The sequence below is a fragment of the Lynx rufus genome, unplaced genomic scaffold, assembly GCF_022079265.1.
Source record: "Lynx rufus isolate CCGP_SWC_20201006 ecotype Redwood Valley unplaced genomic scaffold, mLynRuf1.p SCAF_5, whole genome shotgun sequence".
Classification (NCBI taxonomy): domain Eukaryota; kingdom Metazoa; phylum Chordata; class Mammalia; order Carnivora; family Felidae; genus Lynx; species Lynx rufus.
In genome coordinates, this window is record NW_025814867.1 from 89648745 (window position 1) to 89668610 (window position 19866).

The window sequence follows — 19866 nt, forward strand, 5'->3', positions numbered from 1 at the left end:
GACCTGGCTGAAGTCGGACGCTCAACCGACTGCGCCACCGAGGCACCCCTTCATGTTTAACTTTGATAATACACTTGAAAATCTTGAAAGAAACAGATTTTTCAAAGAAAATAGGAGCTGCCAAAATTGACTAAAAAAGAAATTGAAAACGTGAAAAGTTTCGTGGAAGAAACTGGAAAGGTTGAGGAAATACATCCTGAAAAGATGCTAGACCAGATAGTTTCGTGAGTGAGTTTATGAAACCCTTCAAGGAATGCATCATTCTAAGCTCTGTATTTGTAGCACAAAGGTTATTTTTGTTGCAAATGGAATATTTCTTTCATGTCCTCTCTCACCTGAATGCATTCAGTTCCATTAAATTCTTAGAAAACTGGGACTTGGGTTGGAAGGTATCCCTGACTGACAACATCCCAGCCAGATGGTTCTCTAGCCTCCTTATGGACGCTTGTGCAGATGGGGATCTACCATGTTACATTTATGTTATCCCTCCTTGTATGAGCCTAAATCGGCCTGCCTACATGATGGACCCATATATCCCTGTTCTGTCCTCTGGAGCTGCACATCACAGAGAGTCTGTTAGATAAGAGCTCTTCATATATTAAAAACAGATAGGCTCTTATTTGGTGTGTTTTATTTCAGGCTAAATATATCTACTTCCATCAGTTAATCTCTATGTTCCTTCAGTAAATTTCTGTTGAACACCTACAAGGTGCCAACAGGGCAGTGACCACTTTGCAGATCATGAGCCCCTTCACCAGTGTTCCATTAATGGGTGGCACCTGTATCTGGTGGTCAGGCTGAATGGGACTGCCTTCTCCTTATTTGGACACTGTGCTTTGTTAGTGGCTTGAGAGTGAGTAACATTTAGGAGACTTTGGCCCAGCTCCTTTTACACGTGAGCTACCGCCACCTCAGATTTTGCCTAGTTGAGGATTTAGAACCTTCACATGACTTGTTCTCTTTTCATTTCTATTTATTTGGACCTTTGGTTCTTTAGAATGTTGATTCTGTTAGCTAACATGTTATGCTCTGCAGCTCTCTGGGGGCCAGTATTGATGCCAACTTCAGTTCTCCTGAGCAGACTTGTGTAATCTTCATTCAAGTAATTAATAAAAATGTTGATGCAAGGGAGAAATATGGAGTCCTGGGACCTACCAAAGAGACTGTGTCATTAATTTAAAAATACATATTATTGATCACCTAGTGTGTGCCAAGCAGAGTGCTAGCAGTTGGTGATTCATCGGTGAACCAAACCATTATAGTTCTTTCTAGGGGCAGCAGATACAGCCTATTGCTGGGACAGATGAAAGTAACCATGCATAGAATGAATGATACAGTGTGATAAGACCCTGAAGGAAGAACACACAGTGCCATGAGAACATAACAGCATGACCTCATTTGGGAAATCAAGAAAGGTGTCTCTGAAATGACACTTGAGCTGGGAGAGAAGAGAGATCAGCCAACCATCCATCCACTCAGTAGTGGATTTAGTAGTCATGCTGGGTATGGAGAGAACTTCAAAAGAGGTGTAATGTCTAGTTCCCCCTCTTGAGTAAATCACAGTCTTACAGGGAGTGGTGCCAAATGTGCCTGGAATAAACAAAATCATAACCTGTGTTAGTGGTAAAGGTGCTGTCATCCCAGATTGTTGTGAGCCATTCTGACTTAAAGTATTCTCACTTTTTCCAGTAAAGTCATCCAGCTATCCTTGGAGTTCCAATATTTTGATGTTGAAACTTTTATAACACCGACTCCTTTTTGCACCTGGAAGCTGCCCATAAATCACTTGTCAGATAATGCGTCCTGATTCTATGGAAAATATGGTCACCGTGCTTGCTGTGGGGCAGAAAGAAATATGAAAGGTGATGTAATGGCGATTGGTTGCCCCAGATTTTCTGAAATAGGCCTGATTTTAAACGGTCCGTTTTGAGATCAGATAAATGTCTGCTGGCTTTAAAAATGTAATCCCTTTAGATAATAGTGTAGGTGCAGGAAGTTGGGAGGTGGGGGAGATCAGAGGGGGCTGGATAGTTGGAGAGGCTTTCTAGAGAGGGAGGGAGTGGTCCTAGGGGAGTGGCAGAGGGGAGGGATGGAGCATCTTGGACTTTCTCCTCACTTGGTTCTACTAGCCGTGCACATGGCTAGGGTGTCTGTCCTACTCACGTAGCAGTGTATGGTGTGTGCTTTTGAAAGGGCAAAATTAGGAGGGTAAAGCTGATGTGTGACACATCCTATATGCAAATATAAAAACTATAGTTATCTCCTTTTGCAAAAGGGAGATAACAGAGAATTGGTTGTATTGGCATTTAGCTCTGACTTTGGGATATTTTTCTGGGCTTTATAAATAATTACTACCTACTGAGAGACGGAGCTCTGTCCCCAGTATCCAATCTGCAGGTGTGTTTGGAGAACTAGGCCCTCTTGTGGCCAGGGGTCAGGAGTAGCAGTGGTCTGAACCCAGAGTGCTCTTAGGGGTCTTTGACTTAGAGCAGGCCTTGGTGAGTCGTGCAAGTCAGACTTCCCTGTGTTCCATGGGTCTTCCCCTCAGATGACCCAGCAGGGCAGTCAGAGCTGAGAATTCTCTCTGCCATGGCCCGCATTCGTGGCTTGCACCCTGGTGGCAGATCCTGCCAGGGGCAGCAAAATCAGTTCAAAAGAAGCTGAGTGAGGGCCAAAGCAACACTGGTTTTTTCCATTTCTCCTTGTCCAGCAAAAAGAAGGAAAAAAATACCGACTTTGGAAATGGGACCCTGGCCCTGGACCCAGCTGTGAGGCTCTTAAAACAGAAAACGGCTTTGGAATAAACAGTGCTCTCATGCTTGCGTCCTGCAGCTCTCTGGGGGCCAGGAGTTCTGGGGCCCCAGGCATGCCCATTCCTTCTAGGCTGTAGACTGGCCTGGCTCCCCTCTGTCTCCGGGGCAGGAACCCCCTGACTTGTTCAGGCTGCAGCAGGCTTGGTGGAGGGGGCAGGGAGTGTTACAGGAATTCCCAGAGTCTGGGGGCTCCCTGAGAAGGTGAGTGGTGTGGGTAGAAGGAGCTAAGCTTTTCTGGAATAACGTGGGCTCTCTAGGGACATAACAAGTTTACAGATCCTTTTCCCATACCCAACCTGAAGATGACCTTTTTTAACAAACAACAGAAAGTATGAACCAAGCAATTTCTCAGGAGCCCCCAGGACCACTCCCAACAGTCAGCTTCCCCCCAAAACATCCCATCAGCACATTCTTCCCTAGAACTTGCTTCTCCTGCCACTTCCTGCCACTCCCCAGGGGACCAACCCCACCCATCTTTACCTCTTCCCCACCCCTCTCCTTAGGCCTGGAGGTGACTATGGCTGACTTGCTTCATTCAGTAAAGGCCTTATGTAGGGTGACCCTGGTGCCTGCCAGCGTGTCTAACAGCTGCTTGGACTACACCTGGAATTCTCTCAGCTGGTTGGCCTCAGCAGTTACCTACACTGAGGTGGGGGCAAGCCCTGCCTACAGACTCCTTAACCCACGTTAGTAACAAGAGCTTTTATGTAACGGTGCACTGTTTTTATTTGTTCCAGTTCTCTGTGACAAGAAAAGGAGAGCAGATGCTCCAGCTTTCTGTAGATGTCTGTTCACCATCCTTCTTGGATTAGGGATGTTCTAGGGGTTGGGGAAGAAGGCCTATTTGGGCTGCAGCGCCCCCCGCAGAGCAAACCTTCGAGCTTCTCTTACAGCAATCTTGGAAATGGACTGGCTGTGAATCCCTCTCTACCAGCTGGGGGTTGTTTAGGCCAAAGCAGGATCCACTGACCCTGTTCACCGGCTCTGGGGGTGTAGGAGGCACCTAGACTTCTAGGCAATGACTATAGCTGCCATTTGCAGGGCTGGCCTCCTCTGGGGACGAACATACTTGGTACCAGTATGGGCCCCAGTCCCTCAGCTGGGCCCCAGTCCCTCTGGATCCCTGAGGATCACATAGGCGAAAGGGACATTGGCAGGTTGGGGGAGGGGGAGAAAGTTTGAATTTTGTTTTGACTAAATAACTGGGCATCATTTCCCCTCCATTTTTTCTAGATGCTTCTTCAGAAATAAATTTCAGTGGCTTGGACTGGGAAGTCTAAATCTGCTTTAAATGAGTGTTTTGAACTAGGATTCAAACCCCTCTGATATTCCCCTGCCCCCAACATGCCCCCAACACACACCCAGTGAAGCACCACATGCACAGGCATGCTCACAGTAGGACCTCATTTGAGGGTCTTGGCAGTTGTTTCTTCTCTCTTTCCTGTGTCCCCGGGAGTCCTGCCCTGAAATTCCTGAGCTTGTGTAAGAACTTCACCGCGGACTAGATCAAGCCAAAATAGCTGCCCTGGTTATACCGGAACTGTCTGTGGAGGGACATTCAGAGAACTGGAGGGAGCCCCAGGGCTCTGCTGGCCTGCACCTGCACCGCCCCGCCTGGGATCCTCCTTGGTTCAGGAGTCACTTCTCCTGGCCCATCCCAGCATGGGGTCCCTGAGGGGCTGCCAGAAGGATCAGCAGAGCTACTGGGGACCATCTGGCTTCTGGTAAAGCTTGAATGGCTTGTTCTAGGGACCCAGCCCTTTCAGTCACCCAGCCCAGCTCCCTTGGAGCACAGCACTGTGTTGAGAGGTGGCCTGGGATTCCTGCTGTAGTAACCACAATGATCCTCCCTCTCTATATGCTCCCACAGTCCTCCACACAAGCCTCTCTCAGGGCGCTGTCTATGCTCTGACAGGCTGCGCACCCCTGTCATCCAGCACACCGGGAGCCACTCCTGGCTGGAGAACTTGCTGTGTTCATCTTACTGCCTGGCCCAGAGAGAAAGCCTATGTGGGTAAGGACAGAGTGAGGCAGAACTAGGCAGGGACCAGGTCGTGCAGGGCCTTGTGAGCCATAGTGACTGGATTTTATTCTAGTGCAATAAGAAGCCGTTGGAAAATTTTTAAATAGAGAAGTAACTTTGGTCTCAATTACATTTTTTAAACTTTTATTTCTTGATTTTAATACTTAAAGCTATTGTGTTACAGGCAATGTAGTGTTTGGCAAAGGGATACACCTATAGGTATTTGAAACAAAACAGAATTCAGAAATAAGTCTACATACATATGACTCATTGATTTTTTTTTTATCGTGTAAAACATACATAGTATAAAGTTGACCATTTTAACCATGCTTAAATGTCCCATTCAGCGGCACTTAATGCCCCCACCACCCATTCTCCCAAACTTTTTTCATCTTAGAAACCTGAAACTCTATACCTATTAATAATAATTCCACATGCCCCCTCCTCCTACCCCCAGCAACCACCGTTCTGTTTTCTGACTACTCTGGGTACCTCCTAAAAGTAGAATCAGGCAGTATTTGTTCTTTAGTGACTGGCTTACTTCATTCAGCCTGATGTCTTCAGGGTTCATTCATTGTATTGTGTATCAGAATTTCCTTCCTTTCTAGGGCTGAATAATATTCCATCCTATGTGTGTACCACCTTTTGTTTTATGCATTCATCTATTGATGGAAACCAAGGTTGCTGCCTTCTTTTGTCTATTGTGAATAATGCTGCTACGAACGTGGTTGTGCAAATAACCATTCAAGTCCTGGTTTTCAGTTCTTTAGTGTTTATACTCACAAGTGGAATTGCTGAATTATATGGTAGTTATATTTTTAATTTTTTGAGGACCCTCCATACTTTTTTTCCACAGCAGCTAGCCATTTTACATTCCCCCCAGCAGTGTGCATCCCCCCACAATGTTCCCCCCAACATTCCCCCCAACAGTGCACAGGGCTCCAGTTTCTCCTTGCCAACACTTGTTATTTTCTGTTTGTTTTTTTTTTTATAATGACCATCCTTAAAATGTGCTTTTATAAAAAAGAAAAGGGAAACTTGTAAAATTATGGCAACATAAACAAAAGCAGATGAGACAAGTCAACAGGTTGATGGACAATGGAAAGTGAATAGATGACTGACTGGCTTTGGCTTCAGCATTTTGTGTTGTGCAGTGCCTGTGGTTAGGGGAATGGACAACAAGAAAAATAAGCAAGGTTGTGCGAGAAAATTCCTAAAGGGCTGAGGAATTGGAGGCATCAAGTACTTTCAAAGCCTGGGTTGTGCAGTGAAGCTGAAAACTGGAGGGTTGATTAAAAATCTAATAAGAATCAATTAGGCCTGAATCCCCTCCTGTGCTCTGTGCACCAGACCACTACTCCTTCTCTACACTCTGAAAGACCAACGGTTCTCTATGGAGAGACTGAACCTGACCAACTCTCAACTCCTAGACACAAGGCCCAGCTGAAGCCAGAGGTCTACGGGCAAGTCAGTATACTAAATAAGAGCCTCATGGCCTTCCCTCACTCCCAGTGCTAAATGCTGGTAGACAGATGTAATTCCATGTCCCCATCACCACCATCAAAGCAGCAAATGGGAAGATTCTTCTTTGTGGAAACAGATCATCTCGAGAGAGAATTTCCACAAAAATTGACAGTTGAGGGTTTTTACCACTTTACTGGGAGGCCCAACAAGTTGCCAAGTCCCCACCTGTGTGCATGGAGCTTTTTAATTTCTTCACTTATACATATGAACATCAGTGGAGGATCATCAGATGTTCAAGGGAAGCCTCTGTTAGGAAAGAGACAAAAAGAACCAAGAAAGGAACCAGATAGAAATAGAGGCCACAAAAAACAGAAAACTTTGAAGAAATTTAATCTCACCTTAGAGATAAGATGTTGCTTCCATTAAACAAGAAGAGGCTATTATTCAAAACAGCTTTGAAAAACTGAAAAAGAAAGAGTTTTTTGAAGTTAATGATAGCCAAAATAATAACTTCAATAGACTGGAAAATAAAATTGAGCATATCTCCTGGAGAAAACAAAAATAAGGAAGAAGGAAATAAGTGAGAAAAAAAAGAAATGTAGAGGGTTAACTGGTTGGGCTAGTATCCAACTCATAAGAGTTCTAGAAAAAGAGCATTAAAAAAAACACAGTGGAGCCAGAATTGTCAAAACACAAATTCCTAAAAATCAAAAGACAAAGTTTGCCAATAATGAGAAGACTATTACCAAAGATCCAATATGAGTGAACAGAGAAGGCATCCACACAGGGCCGCCTGGGTGGCTGAGATTGTTAAGTGTCAGACTTAGGCTCAGCTCATGATCTTCCAGTTTGTGATTTTGAGCCCTGCATCAGGCTTTTTGCTGTCAGCACAGAGGCTGCTTGGGATCCTCTATCCCCCTCTCTCTTTGCTCCTCCTTCTCTCTCTCTCTCTCTCTCTCTCTCTCTCAAAAGTAAGTAAACATTTTTAAAAACAGAGAAAGCACCCACACAAAGGCAAATCTTCATGACATTTTAGACTGTCAGAGATAAAAGGGAAGATTCTAAAAGTTTAGAAGTAAAACATACATACACACATGCGTGTGCGCAGCACATCAGAGATGAACGATCGGTGTGGCACTGTACCTGTCAGTAGCGACACTGGATGCCAGCGACATTGCTTTCAAATGCCATGAAATAATACCTTCAAAATGTTGAAGAAAAAAATTTTTTCCATTTAGAATTCCATTCCTAGATGAACCGTAAGTTGAGCATAAAGTTAGAATATTGACACTCAAAAATGCCAGGTTTAAAAATTGTAACCTTCTATGCATTCATTCTTAAGAAACCACTGGAAGAGGATATATTCAGTCAAAATGTTGATAGACACCAGGAAATGTCCAAGAGATGGGGAAGGACCACTATGCATCAGGCTTGGAAAGCATCCAGTTTAGATTGGAGGAGGAGGACAAAATATTCCAGGAAGGATATCTCCAAAGGAGAACAAAATCAAAGCAAGTGGTGAATTAATTATCTGATGTATTTGATCATTATTGAGAAGAAGTTTATAGTTCTCCTAAGAAGTTGAGGTTCTTAAAAAAGCTAAGAAAAACAAAAGTATGGCAGTTATTAACCCTAGAAAAAATGAAAAGTTCAAAACATTTAATTGTAATATACTCTGCAACTGGACAGTGAGCAAAGTTGAAATGAAAAAGTACTATACATTGACATAAAAAATGTGTGATGTTATTATTGGAGGTTAGGGGAGGTGTTTAAGGGGGAGGGGGATTTGAGAGCTAAAAGCTCAGATTCCATACAGAGAAGTTAGGAAATAATCCCTAAGATTAAAAAGAATAAAGTAGTAGTTATGTATGGCTGTTGTTTAGAAATATGGGAGAAAATACCAGAAGAAATGGCAGCAAGAGTTGAAGATGATTCTCTAAAGGAGGTAGAAATTGGGGGTGGGAGGCTTGCTTTTTTGTTGTTGTTGTTGTTATGACTTCTAGTACCAACCGATATTTTGGTCATGTACGTGTATTGTCTTGGTAACAATAAAACCATTAAAAAAAAAAACATGTTTGGGGGAAAAAAAAAGCAAAACATGTTTGATCGTGTTTTTCTGCCCGACGGGCAGTCAGACACTGACATTGAACAAGGAGCAACTTTTGACTCCTTACCCGGCATGATTCTCTATGTGGATCAGGATACTTTGGGGCAACTGGGGCCTGGAGAGGACATTCTGCCATAAAGTAGCAAGCTCCTATGTCTGCTCTCTGCCCCTTGTGCCGGGTGTTTTCTGACAGTATTGCAGAGACACTGTCCTGGCCATATTGATGCAGACAGCCTGAAAGGTCCACTTTCAAAACCCCACCTGCTCCCTCCCTTCCTCACAGCCTGCCAGCTGGGAGAATCCAGGCAGAATGCACGCTTTGTGTGGTAACGTGTATGTGGAGCAGGTGTTGGGTCAGAGGGGCAGCCTGGAGAGACTAAAAATTGGAAATCAAGCCAAGGGGACCGAGTCAAGAGGTTTTGGGGTTGTTGGGACCCTCGGCTCATTTTTGCCCACCTCTGCTTTTAAATGGAATACTTCATATTCTCAGAGAGTCCTCATCATACAGGACCTTTCCGGTATGACCTGTGGCCAGTTTTAGAGTCTTATGGTATCTGGGCTCTGCTCTTTGAGGGGCAAGGAGGCATTGCCAAATGGTCTGCGTATTGTTTGGGGAGCAGTCCCAAGATGCATCTGTTCTGCCAGTGAGGTATGTCTGTCTCTCCTTCCAGGTCCAGCCACGACTGGCTAGAAACTCCAGATTTATTACCCCAGATTTATTTCCTTTCTGACACTCACCCATGCCCTTGAAATTCCAGGCCTGCATTAGTCAGTGAGGCAGAAATCAGGGAATAGTCTCTGTCTCCAGGGTCTACGTGGTGTTACAGGAGTGGAATGATGGTGCAGTGAAAAGTACAGACTGCGTGTTTGTTGTGAGATGTGCTCTGTGATGCTACATAAGAACAGTGATCGCTTCTCAAGTAAATATAATAAGTCCATTCAACTAAAGCAGAAGCTGTTCTCAAAGTATTAGGTTTTTACCTAATTGAGAGTGTAACACCTTGAGGGTGTCTTTAAGGATGTGAGTTGTACAGGACGAAGCCCAGCAAGCCTGGAGGTTTACAAGTATGCATGTTTCTTAGGGCATTTTCACACTGTCAATAAAGCTGGGAGCTGAATGGGTTCTGGGGTACCTTACTATGAAGAATTATTTACTCTGAGGAGAAGAGAGAGATCTAACTTGTAGACTTTCTTCATAATGTGCTTATCTCATTTGATCATTAACTTTTCCATGCAAGTGGATACTGGTATCATCCCATCGTACAGCTGTGTAAACTGAGGGCCATGTAAGTTAAATAACTTGGCCCAGGTTAGGCAGCTGGTAATCAGTGCAGACAGCATTCATACACAGATGTGTTTGATTCCAGAGACTGTATGCCTTCCCAAATTAGGACTCTTGTTTGCAAGTGACAGAAAACACCTCTACCTGGGCTAAGCAAAAGAGATCAGTTGTCTTATACAACTGAGTGAATCCTGAGTCCAACACAGTTCAGTCAGGCGAGGTCTCCATCTCTTTTCTTCACTGTGCGTGTAATGTCTTATTCAGCAGGTGACTTCCTCCTCTTGGGTGGGGGCAAGAACACAGGGGCGGGGACGGGAGAAGAGGATAGCTGTAGATAGCTTCAGGCTTGCATCTTCCCAGCTTGAGATCTCTGTGAAAAGAGACAGCTTTGGTCTCCCTTTATTCTAACTTAAAACTGCAGTGAAGAGCTCTGATTGGCTGGCTTGGATCATGTGTCCATTTTTGGAGCCCAGGCACACTGGCCAGGAGGCAGCTGACTGACTGGTGTTCCCACCATGTGGTAGGCAGAGGGGCATGGGGTGTGCGGCTTACACTGGGGAAGGTGGGCAGGAGATCTTGAGCAAGTCAAACAAAACCAAGCCACAGCACATATTTGTTAAAATCTCTGCAATGCCACATGCCTCCTGTTAATATTTTAATATGTCTGAGAGCATATCTCAACCCAGTAGCAGAAATGGAGAGCTCCTGGGCCAGCCTCATCAGCTGGAGAGGCCATGTCCTTGAAAGTCATCGTGAGAACGAGTAAACCGAGAACCTCAGGGCTTTGTGAAGAGAGGCTACTGGTAGGGCTTAATAATCCTGCAGCCACCCCGGAGCAACTGGGAGTTTAAACAAAAGGACACTTGCTGTCATAAGGAAACTATGAAGTTACGGGAACTAGGAGAGCAAATATGTAAAGAGTCCTGGTTACACTTAGGATTTTGTTTCTTTGTTGGACTGCTTCAGGTGTTTTTAGGTGTTTGTATCATTAAAAGGGAATCAAATAAAAAAAGTTGCATGCATTGGTAAGCTTGATTTAGATAAAGGAAAACAGATTTTTTTTGAAAGATTCTGAAGGGCCTGAGGTGTAACCCAAGGCTGCCAAGACATCGCCTGCCTTGTGCTCTGAGTGGGATGAAACATGAAGTTCTCAGACTTGCACATATAGGGGTGCAGGGGTGCCCATGTCTTGGGCCATGGAACTTGCCATAAAAAGTGGAAGTGGCTGATCACAGAGGGAGACTTTCGGCATCTGTCCCTGAAGACATATGTGGCATTTGCTGAGCCACTTTGAGGAATGGTTCTTTACATTCTGATTTTATTTCTCATGGAACCACTTTTGCCCCACTGTTTCACCTTGGACTAGGGGCACTGTGTGCCAGAATTTCAGCTTCTCACTAACTGCTGTTTTTGGCTAGTCTGATCTCTTCCTGATGGATTCTGTGTGTTCAGTTAAGGCTTTTGACTTTTGGCAACAGGATTATTCGAAGTGCCTGCCTGTCTATAGGGCTGTGTGCCAGTTGCTAACACAGACACAGACCCCCAAGCTTGGTCATGCCATGCCCGTGGCTCACCCTTCACTCTTCACCCTCATAATACATTCATGATGTCAGTTTTATAGACATTTTTTGTGGTTGAATTTGTTTGGGGTGTTAATGTTTTCATTCTCCTTTCTGTGTATCATATGCATTTATTTATTATCTGAGTGAGCTTATGCTTGGAGTTGGGGCAGAGGATTCCTCTTCAACCAGTTCCTCGGCACCATTGGTTTATTTCCCGTTATTTTTTAGTTTTCAAATCACCAGCCCTGACCAAGTAATTTATCATAGGGGAACTTGTTTGTTATGTAAGAAACAGCCTTGAAATAGGGTAAGAAGTTCAGAATCTTGTGTTGCAGGCAGTCAGGGAATTATAAGCCGGTAGACAGTCATGTTGCAGAGTCGGTATTGTCCTGCTCAGGGGAGAAACTTCCGCCTAACAGGTTTCTGAAATGTCCATCTGCTGGGCTCAGCCATTCCCAGCATCGATTCAGTGACTCAACGAGATTCCAATGGATAGTCTTGGGTAACCCCTCGAGTCTACCGTTCCCAGCCCCGAAGTTTTTTAGCTCACGGCTCATGGCTTCTTTTGTCTACCTACCTTCTCAGCTCTCTAGCATCCCACTGGGCAGCCTGTTTTCACCCTGGCCTCAGTGCAATCCTGGTTTCTCTCCTCTTGGTCTTCCTCCATCTCCAACAGGGGCGGACTCTCAGATACATCTCCTGCCCGACTTGGCTGATAACATCAGCCTTCAGTTGTGTGGGCTTGCAGTGTGCATGTGGAGACAGGCCTGACCAGAAACAAAGGACTTGCAGGAGATCATCAAAAACAGCAAAATCACCCCCTGTCTACCACTCCCCAAGCTAAGAAGACAGACATGCTGCCCCGAGTCTTGCCAGGGTTGTGGAGACAGGGAGCTTATCGCTCCTCTGGCCTTAGGCTGTGGTAGGCCATGGTAGCCTGTCCTGTGCACCTTGGAATAGACTGAAAGCCCTTCACACATGGCAGAGAAAAATGAAGAGTCTTAGTGCCTTTAAGAATGTTTCATTTTCGGTCATTAAGTAAATTTCAAAACAGCACCAGCTTTTGAAAAAATGTCTCTCGAGTATAACAGGTGGGTGTAACATAGCAGCTGAGCAACTGCCCGCTTTCTCCTCATCTCCCAACACATACAGAATGAGCCCCCATTCCCTCTACAGGCCTTTTGAGGACATAAAGGTTCGTGAGGACATTTTATGGAACTGGAGCACAGTTTTACTATTTTAAATTATTATAGGGGTTATGGTTATTCTATCTTTATTTTTATGACAAGTTGTTGGTTATGCTCTTGATTTATTTGATCCCAGGCTTTTGTTCAAGAACACAACCTCCAATTAAATGTGGTTACTGTGGCAAAAATATGATTCTCCTTAGAATGACCCTCTGTGGGGCTGTTTCCAAAAACTCATTATGGTGAAAAGGCAAGGCTAGCTGTTCATGTTCGTGAGCATGTCTCTTTGTGGTCACTTGGTTTTCCTGTATGGAGGATTAGAGGGTAGGAAGGCTGTGGGCTGGACCCAGAAGAGACTAGAGGGAGAGACAGGAAGCTAAGTGGGTCACTATTCAGAAACATACTATCTCACAAACGGCCTTAGGTATCAGGAGCTGTTTTCTCTTCTATGAAAGAAGGAATACAACCTGAAGAGGCTAGGTAGCTAAGCCAGTCCCAGGACTCAGGCCTCAGGTCTCAAGCTGCCCTCCCTGTATCACACTGAATGTCCTAGGGGGTGTCTTGGGCACACGTATGGCACTAATCCAGTCTATCTTAGACTGTTCACGTTGCCATAACAGAAATACCATAGACTTGGTGGCTTAAACAACAGAAATTTATTTCTTACAGTTCTAGTGGCTGGGAAGTTCAGGATCAAGGCACCACTAGATTCAGTGTCTGGTGAAGGCTTGCTTCCTTGTTCTTGCTGTGTCCTCACATGATGGAAGAGGTGAGGGAGCTTTTCACTATCCCTTTTCTTTTTTTTTTTTTTTTTAATTTTTTTTTTCAACGTTTTTTATTTATTTTTGGGACAGAGAGAGACAGAGCATGAACGGGGGAGGGGCAGAGAGAGAGGGAGACACAGAATCGGAAACAGGCTCCAGGCTCCGAGCCATCAGCCCAGAGCCTGACGCGGGGCTCGAACTCACGGACCGCGAGATCGTGACCTGGCTGATGTCGGACGCTTAACCGACTGTGCCACCCAGGCGCCCCTCACTATCCCTTTTCTAAGGGCACTAATCCCATTCATGAAGGCTTCAATTTCAGGACCTAATGACCTCCCAAGGGCCCTATCCTAATACTATCACATTGGCAGTTAAATTTCAACTTATGAATTTTGGAGGAACACAAGCATTTACTCTATAGCACTGCCCGATTGTTACTCTGGGGGAACACCCAAGACTTGTTTTTGGCCTGGCCATATCTTTTATGAACTCTTTGACTTTTTCTCAAAGTGGAGAGCAGATATTACTTTAATGAGAGATTCAGGGTCTATTAGAGAAAGAAAAGACACTTATCAGTGCTTTAGGTTCTACAGTATTTGTCCTACCAAAACCATGAATTTACAATGAGGAATAGAGAGATCTCCACTTAATGTGCCATTTACTGACTAATCATCTACTTCTTTAGGCCTCTTTCCTCAGCACTTTGGACTTAATAATATGATTGGCTTTGTGTGCTGTGTCACTGACACTCTTGGAGCCCTACCCAGACCCTCTTCACCAGGCCAGTATACCCATTCCTAGACACTGTGTTGGCTAAGGGTTCACAGATGGGATTCCCTAAGCCCTTATTTTGGGTTCTGCTTCTGGATACCCCAACCCAAGACACTTCGCTCTTAGTGTTGCAAGAATGAAATGAGATTCTGTATGTGAAGGCCCTCTAAAAACTGAAGTATCAGTGGGTGTTTAGTGTGACCTGGGATCAAACTGCAAAATTTCTAGCTGTGGGTTCTTGGCTGAAGGTTCGTGATGAAGGCGGATAAGGCATCCAGGGAAGGCAGGGCTGTTGTCTTGTATCCCAAAGGTGTGAACCCAGGCTTCTCTCTTTTTCTCACCCAGGAGTCCAGGATAGTGGACAGACAGTAAAAATGGGTTTACATAAAGCTGATTGTCTTTAAGTAATGTTAGGTAGTGGTGGGAGGTTTTTCTCATAATAGGAAGATAAGAATTGGAGTTGCAAATCATTTAGACCTTGGAACTGAGCAAGGTCCCAGAAATCCTTGTGTGTGCTTCAGGTGCAAGGTGCTACAAAAGTCCTACTGCAAACTGCAACTTTCTAAGAGGTGCCAGTTTCAGCATATTTAAAAATTCCTGGATATTTATTTTAACAGGACATTTCAGGGGTAAATTGGCAGAGGAGGAGAGGGTGGTGTAGAAAGCAAGAGGAACATTGAAAGAGGGAGCTGGGTCCCTGAGGTCTAGAATACTTGCAAAGTCCCAGTTAATCATTGATGCCCCAGGGCCTGATGGGCCACCAGAGGTGGCCTGGCTGCAGGGGGCCAGAGTACTTGCTAATGGAATGCTAGCGATGCCTTTGGTGCAGTTAATGATTTATCTCCTCCCATTACAGTGTTCTGCACTCCCTTTCTGTGACACTGTCAGGAGGCTAATCATCTTCTGGAAGTTAAGCTGGCTGTGTCTAACAGAGTGGAGGAGAAGACCATGGTGGTTTGCAAAATCACTATAGTACTTCCAACGGGCTGGGCTTCCTTTTGTAGAAAAGAGTGTCTTTCATTAGTTGTTTCCTAAAAATATGTTTTAACAAAGTAATTGTTGTCTGATGTTCCTTTGTGTGAACCTTTGTGCCAAGATAGCGTCACAGGATGATGTGATTTTATATGGGTACACAACATTTATTACCATCAAAGTTGCATAATGTTTATTTGCAGAGTGCTTTTATTTACATTGCTAGATTTAAGTACCTTGAGGGCCTTGACAGATTAATGAATGTTTATATATTCGTTATACATAGTAATATAAAAGAAATACATATATTTATTTAAAATTTTTTTTCTACTTCACAAAGGCCAGCTATGTTACTTGCAGAAATACCAGAAAATACTCAGTAAAGAAAAAGAGGACAGACCCAGAGATAACCACTGTTAACACTTTGTTTCATATTATAATAGATGTCAGACCTTATCTGTCCAAGTGAATGTGGCCCCCTTCAGCACCATCAACCTTACAATAGGACTTGAGGGGCACCTGGGTGGCTCAGTTGGTTGAGAGTCTGACTGTTGTTTTTGGCTCAGGTCATGATCTCACTGTTTCTGAGTTTGAGCCCCAAGTCGGGCTTTGCGCTGGCAGTGCAAAGCCTGCTTGAGATTCTCTCTCTTTCTCTGCCCCTCCCCCACTCTCACTCGCTGTCACTTTCAAAACAAATAAGCTTTAAAAAAAAGAAAAAGACAGGGGTGGCTCAGTCAGTTAAGCATCCAACTTTGGCTCAGGTCATGATCTCATGGTTCGTGAGTTCGAGCCCCGCGTCAGGCTCTGTGCTGACAGCTCAGAGCCCTGGAGCCTGCTTCGGATTCTCTGTCTCCCTCTCTCAGTGCCCCTCCCTTACTCTCTCTCTCTCTCTCTCTCTCTCTCAAAATTAAAAACATTAAAAAATTAAAAAACAAAAGATAGGACGTGGTGTTTTGGTGAAGCTGCAGTGTCTTCAGACATTGTTTTCTGCTTTAGGGGGAAGTGACTTCAGAATCTGAGCATTCCCTCGCAGATACTCAGTCTCTGTCACGAATATGGTTTAGATTTCAATGAGAGAGGGATTTTTTGTTTCCAGAAATTATAGATAAGATGGGTAGGATTGATTTGAAGTTTTGATTTTGTTTTTTTGTTTTTTTGCGTTTTTCATGGAGGGCAGACTACATATTAGGGAGGATGGGGAGGCAGGCCTTGTGAGGTTCATAAAGTGGCATTGAAGGGATGACTATGGAATAACCAGAGAGGGGATTATTCACGTTGGGGCTTTTTTCTCTGTGATTCCAGGCTTCCTTTCCTAGGAAGACATTTGCATGCTGGCTGCTGAGAAATGGGTTTGAGGATGAATTGATGGCTGGATGCCTGGGAATGGAAATGAGCACAGTCCAAAGACAGCTCCTGAAGCTGTTAGCATGGTTGTTTCTGCATTGGCGTGCTTAGGGGAGTCGCTGTGTTTGGATGCTGATGTCCAGTGCATGTACCTGCTTTCCCCCTCTCTCCTTTGTACCGATATAGCATCTCTCTGACCTTGCTGGGGATGTGAGGAGGATTATTGCTATAGGTCATTGAAAGCTCTCTTTGTAAATGCAGTTTGGGGTCATCCAGCAGATTGTGGTTTTGTCCCATCCATGTCCATTCTCTTTTGTCTTGCAGTGGATACATGGGTAAGAAAAAAAAAAAAAAGCTGTTGCTACCACCAGTTTATAATGCAAACAATTTCTTTCCCGGGAGATTTTTGTGATGTCTTCCGTGCATTTTCCAGTGCTAAAATCCCTTAATTCTGGGTCCGAGGCTGTGCATCAATGGGCCGGTCTGAATCCTGCTCCTCCAAAGATGAGTCCATTCTGAAGAGCCTGTTGAGTTTCAGGGGTTGGAGGGCCCTTGGGGAAACTTCTTTCTCTGAAACTCAAGGTGATTTCTTTTCTTGGAATTTGTCCCTCTTAATCTTCCCGTCTTTGGGGAAACATCTCTCTCTGAACAAGTTACTATAAGGCTACAGGTACTTAGGAAAGTGCTTACCACTTGGCACTCAATAGATGTTGGCGGCTGTTATTAGAGACAACCGTCTAGAGCTGCACAGCTCCATGGACACATCAAGCAGAAGCACATGTGTTGTTGTAACTTTTCTAGTACCGCATTAAGAAAGTGAAAAGAAGCAAGTAACATTCATTTTAACAATATATTTTACTTAACATGTCAAAAATACTATTTTCTATGTGTAATCAACATTTTTAAATGATCAAGATAATTTTCCATTCTTTTGTTTGCACTAAGTCTTCAAAACTGGAGTGTAATTCACACTTATGGTGTAGCTCAGTTAGGACTAGCCCTGTTTGGAGTGCTCCGTTGCCATGTGTAGCTACCATGGCTACCAACCCCGGGTGACTCCAGTCTAGAACCTTGCCACTCAGGGTGAGTTCTGGAGACCAGAAGCATCAGCACCATCTGAGACCTTGTCTGAACTGAAGAATCTCTGGCTCCACCCCAGACCTAGAGAAGCAGAATCTGCATTTTAACAAGTGATTTATTTGAATATCCAAAGGGGAAGCCCTGGTCCAGAATGCCCAGGCTTAGTCCCCACCCCCTGAAATTTTGATTTAATCTATCCAATGTAGGACCTGGGCACTAGTATTTTTTTAAAGCTTCCCCTGGTGATTCTAATATGTAGCCAGGCTTGAGTCACTTGCATAGTGGGCTCTGGAGCCAGGATGCCTGGCTCTGCCCCTTTCTACCTTTGAGGCCTCGGAAAATCTACTGAAAGGCTCTCTGTGCCTCAGTTTCTTCATGCCATGAAAGTAGTATCTGCTCCAAGGGATGTTATGAGGATTAAGTGGTTAATACGTGCAAAAGCACCCAGAACAACACCAGGCACATAAGAAGCACTCCTTAAGTATAAGCTCTCACCCTTTCTTCTTTTCCTTGAAGGTCCGGGGTTACCCAGAGCCCCAGGTGACGTGGCACCGAAATGGGCAACCCATCACCGGTGGGGGCCGCTTCCTGCTAGATTGCGGTATCCGGGGGACTTTCAGCCTTGTGATTCATGCTGTCCGTGAGGACGACAAGGGAAAGTATACCTGTGAAGCCACCAATGATAGTGGTGCCCGCCAGGTGACAGTGGAGTTGACTGTAGAAGGTGAGTTTCAGGAAGCGAGAATCGTGGTGGGAGATGAGCTGTCAGTCTCCCCAAGGCCTGCAGCTCCTGTTTCTGCCCCTCTCGGGCAGAAGAGAAACCCACAAGGGAAAGTGTGCTGAGCTCTGAACTCAGGACCTTTTAGTCTAATGGGGGAGATGTGGTTCCTGAGAACAAGGGAGGCATCCCAGGAGACAAGGTCAACCTCACATCACCTCGCTTTCCTGCTCTAGCCTTCCTATGGCTTCCCCTCACACTGAGACTGAGGCCAGACTGGCCCCACCTGGCTCTCCAGACTCATCAACCACTCCTGGCCAGGCTCCCTCCACTGTGGTCAAGCTGTCACCTCCCTGCTCCCCACCGCCCTTGCTTCAGCAAGCCTCAGGGCCTTCCCCTGCCATTCCCTGTCCTCCTTCAGGTCTCTGTTTCCAAGTCCCCTCCTTAGAGGACCCTTTCTGACCACCCTAACCCCAGAACTCTCCGTCTTCCCACTCCCCCTGAACCTCTAACTAGAAATGCTAGGAAGAGAAGGACTTTATATTGTTTTTGCTGTATCTCTAGCATCTAGAAAACTTCCTGGCATAGGATAGGTACTGAAATATTTGGAGAATGAATGAGCAGTGTTTCTTATCATCATTATAAAGTAATACTTGCTCATTTATAAAAATTTTGTAAAACTCAGAAAAATATATAGGAGATAAACATACCAATGTGTTAACACTGATTATTTTGTCTTCCTTTTCCCCTCTGTACTTAAAAAATTCTATCAACTTTATTAACTGTAAAACTTCCAGGAAAAACATTGACCATAAGTAAAACTGTTTCTTTTGCTGCTAGTGTATCCCCCACATGCTGAAGCCCCTCCACTGAGGAGAACATTTCCAGTTCAGGCCACTGGCTGCTGCTTAAAGGCCTGATGTCTGAAAGGACATGGGGGTTTGTCAGACCCTCAGAGTTGTGACGAGGCTCCCTTGACCTCAGCTTGTAAGCCTTTCCAGGGGCTTATAAACCAGAAGGTCAGACTCACTTTCTCCTCTCTCAGGAGACAGTCTTCCCCACCTGGTTTTGAGGGACACTGTATGAGAGGATTAAGGTAGCCAGGGAAGGTTCCAGAGGGGGTGAGGTGCACCCGGGCCAATGTTTTCCCTGCTTCCCTACATCATTGAAAGACAGGCTGTTTCACAGAACAGAATGTGCATAGTTTGGATGCTTTCCCCAAATTATTTAACTGAGTGACTCATTCCTTTTAATGACCTTCAAGTGCCTGTGGGCTGGAGCATTCCAAATGGAAAGTGGCACCTGATCAGAGTCTCTGAGTGGCCCTCATCTTGGACAGTTCTGGTGCTGTGCTTTCCCCTACATTATGCACTTTTTCAATATCCATAAATAAAAATTACTTTCCCCCCCTTGTATTAGTCAACTCAAGCTGCCATAACAAAATACCACAGACTGTCTGTCTTAAATAATAGAAATGTATTTTCTCACAGTTCTGGAGGGTGTGTTTGGTTTCTGATGAGAGCTCTCTTCCTAGCTTGCAGATGGCCATTGTGTCCTCATATGGCAGAGAGAGAGCACCAGTGTCTCTTCCTCTTCTTATAAGGGCAACAGCTCTACTGGATTAGGGCCCCACCCTTATGACCTCATTGAACCTTTATCACTTCTGTGGCCCTTTCTCCAAATACAGTCACACCGAGGGGTAGGATTTCAACATATGAATTTGGGTAGACACAAAAGTTCAGTCTATAATACTCCTTTTCTGACTTTCTGTTTATTGCC

General features: G+C 44.8%; 1 protein-coding gene across 1 annotated transcript in view; it reads left to right on the forward strand.

Annotated features, from left to right (window-relative positions):
• Positions 1-19866, forward strand: part of MYLK (myosin light chain kinase) — a 211298-nt gene that overhangs the window by 54995 nt on the left and 136437 nt on the right. The window contains exon 3 of the mRNA XM_047099178.1: positions 17886-18093. Within this exon, the coding sequence (XP_046955134.1) occupies positions 17886-18093 (208 nt within the window). The remainder of the gene's footprint in view (positions 1-17885; positions 18094-19866) is intronic.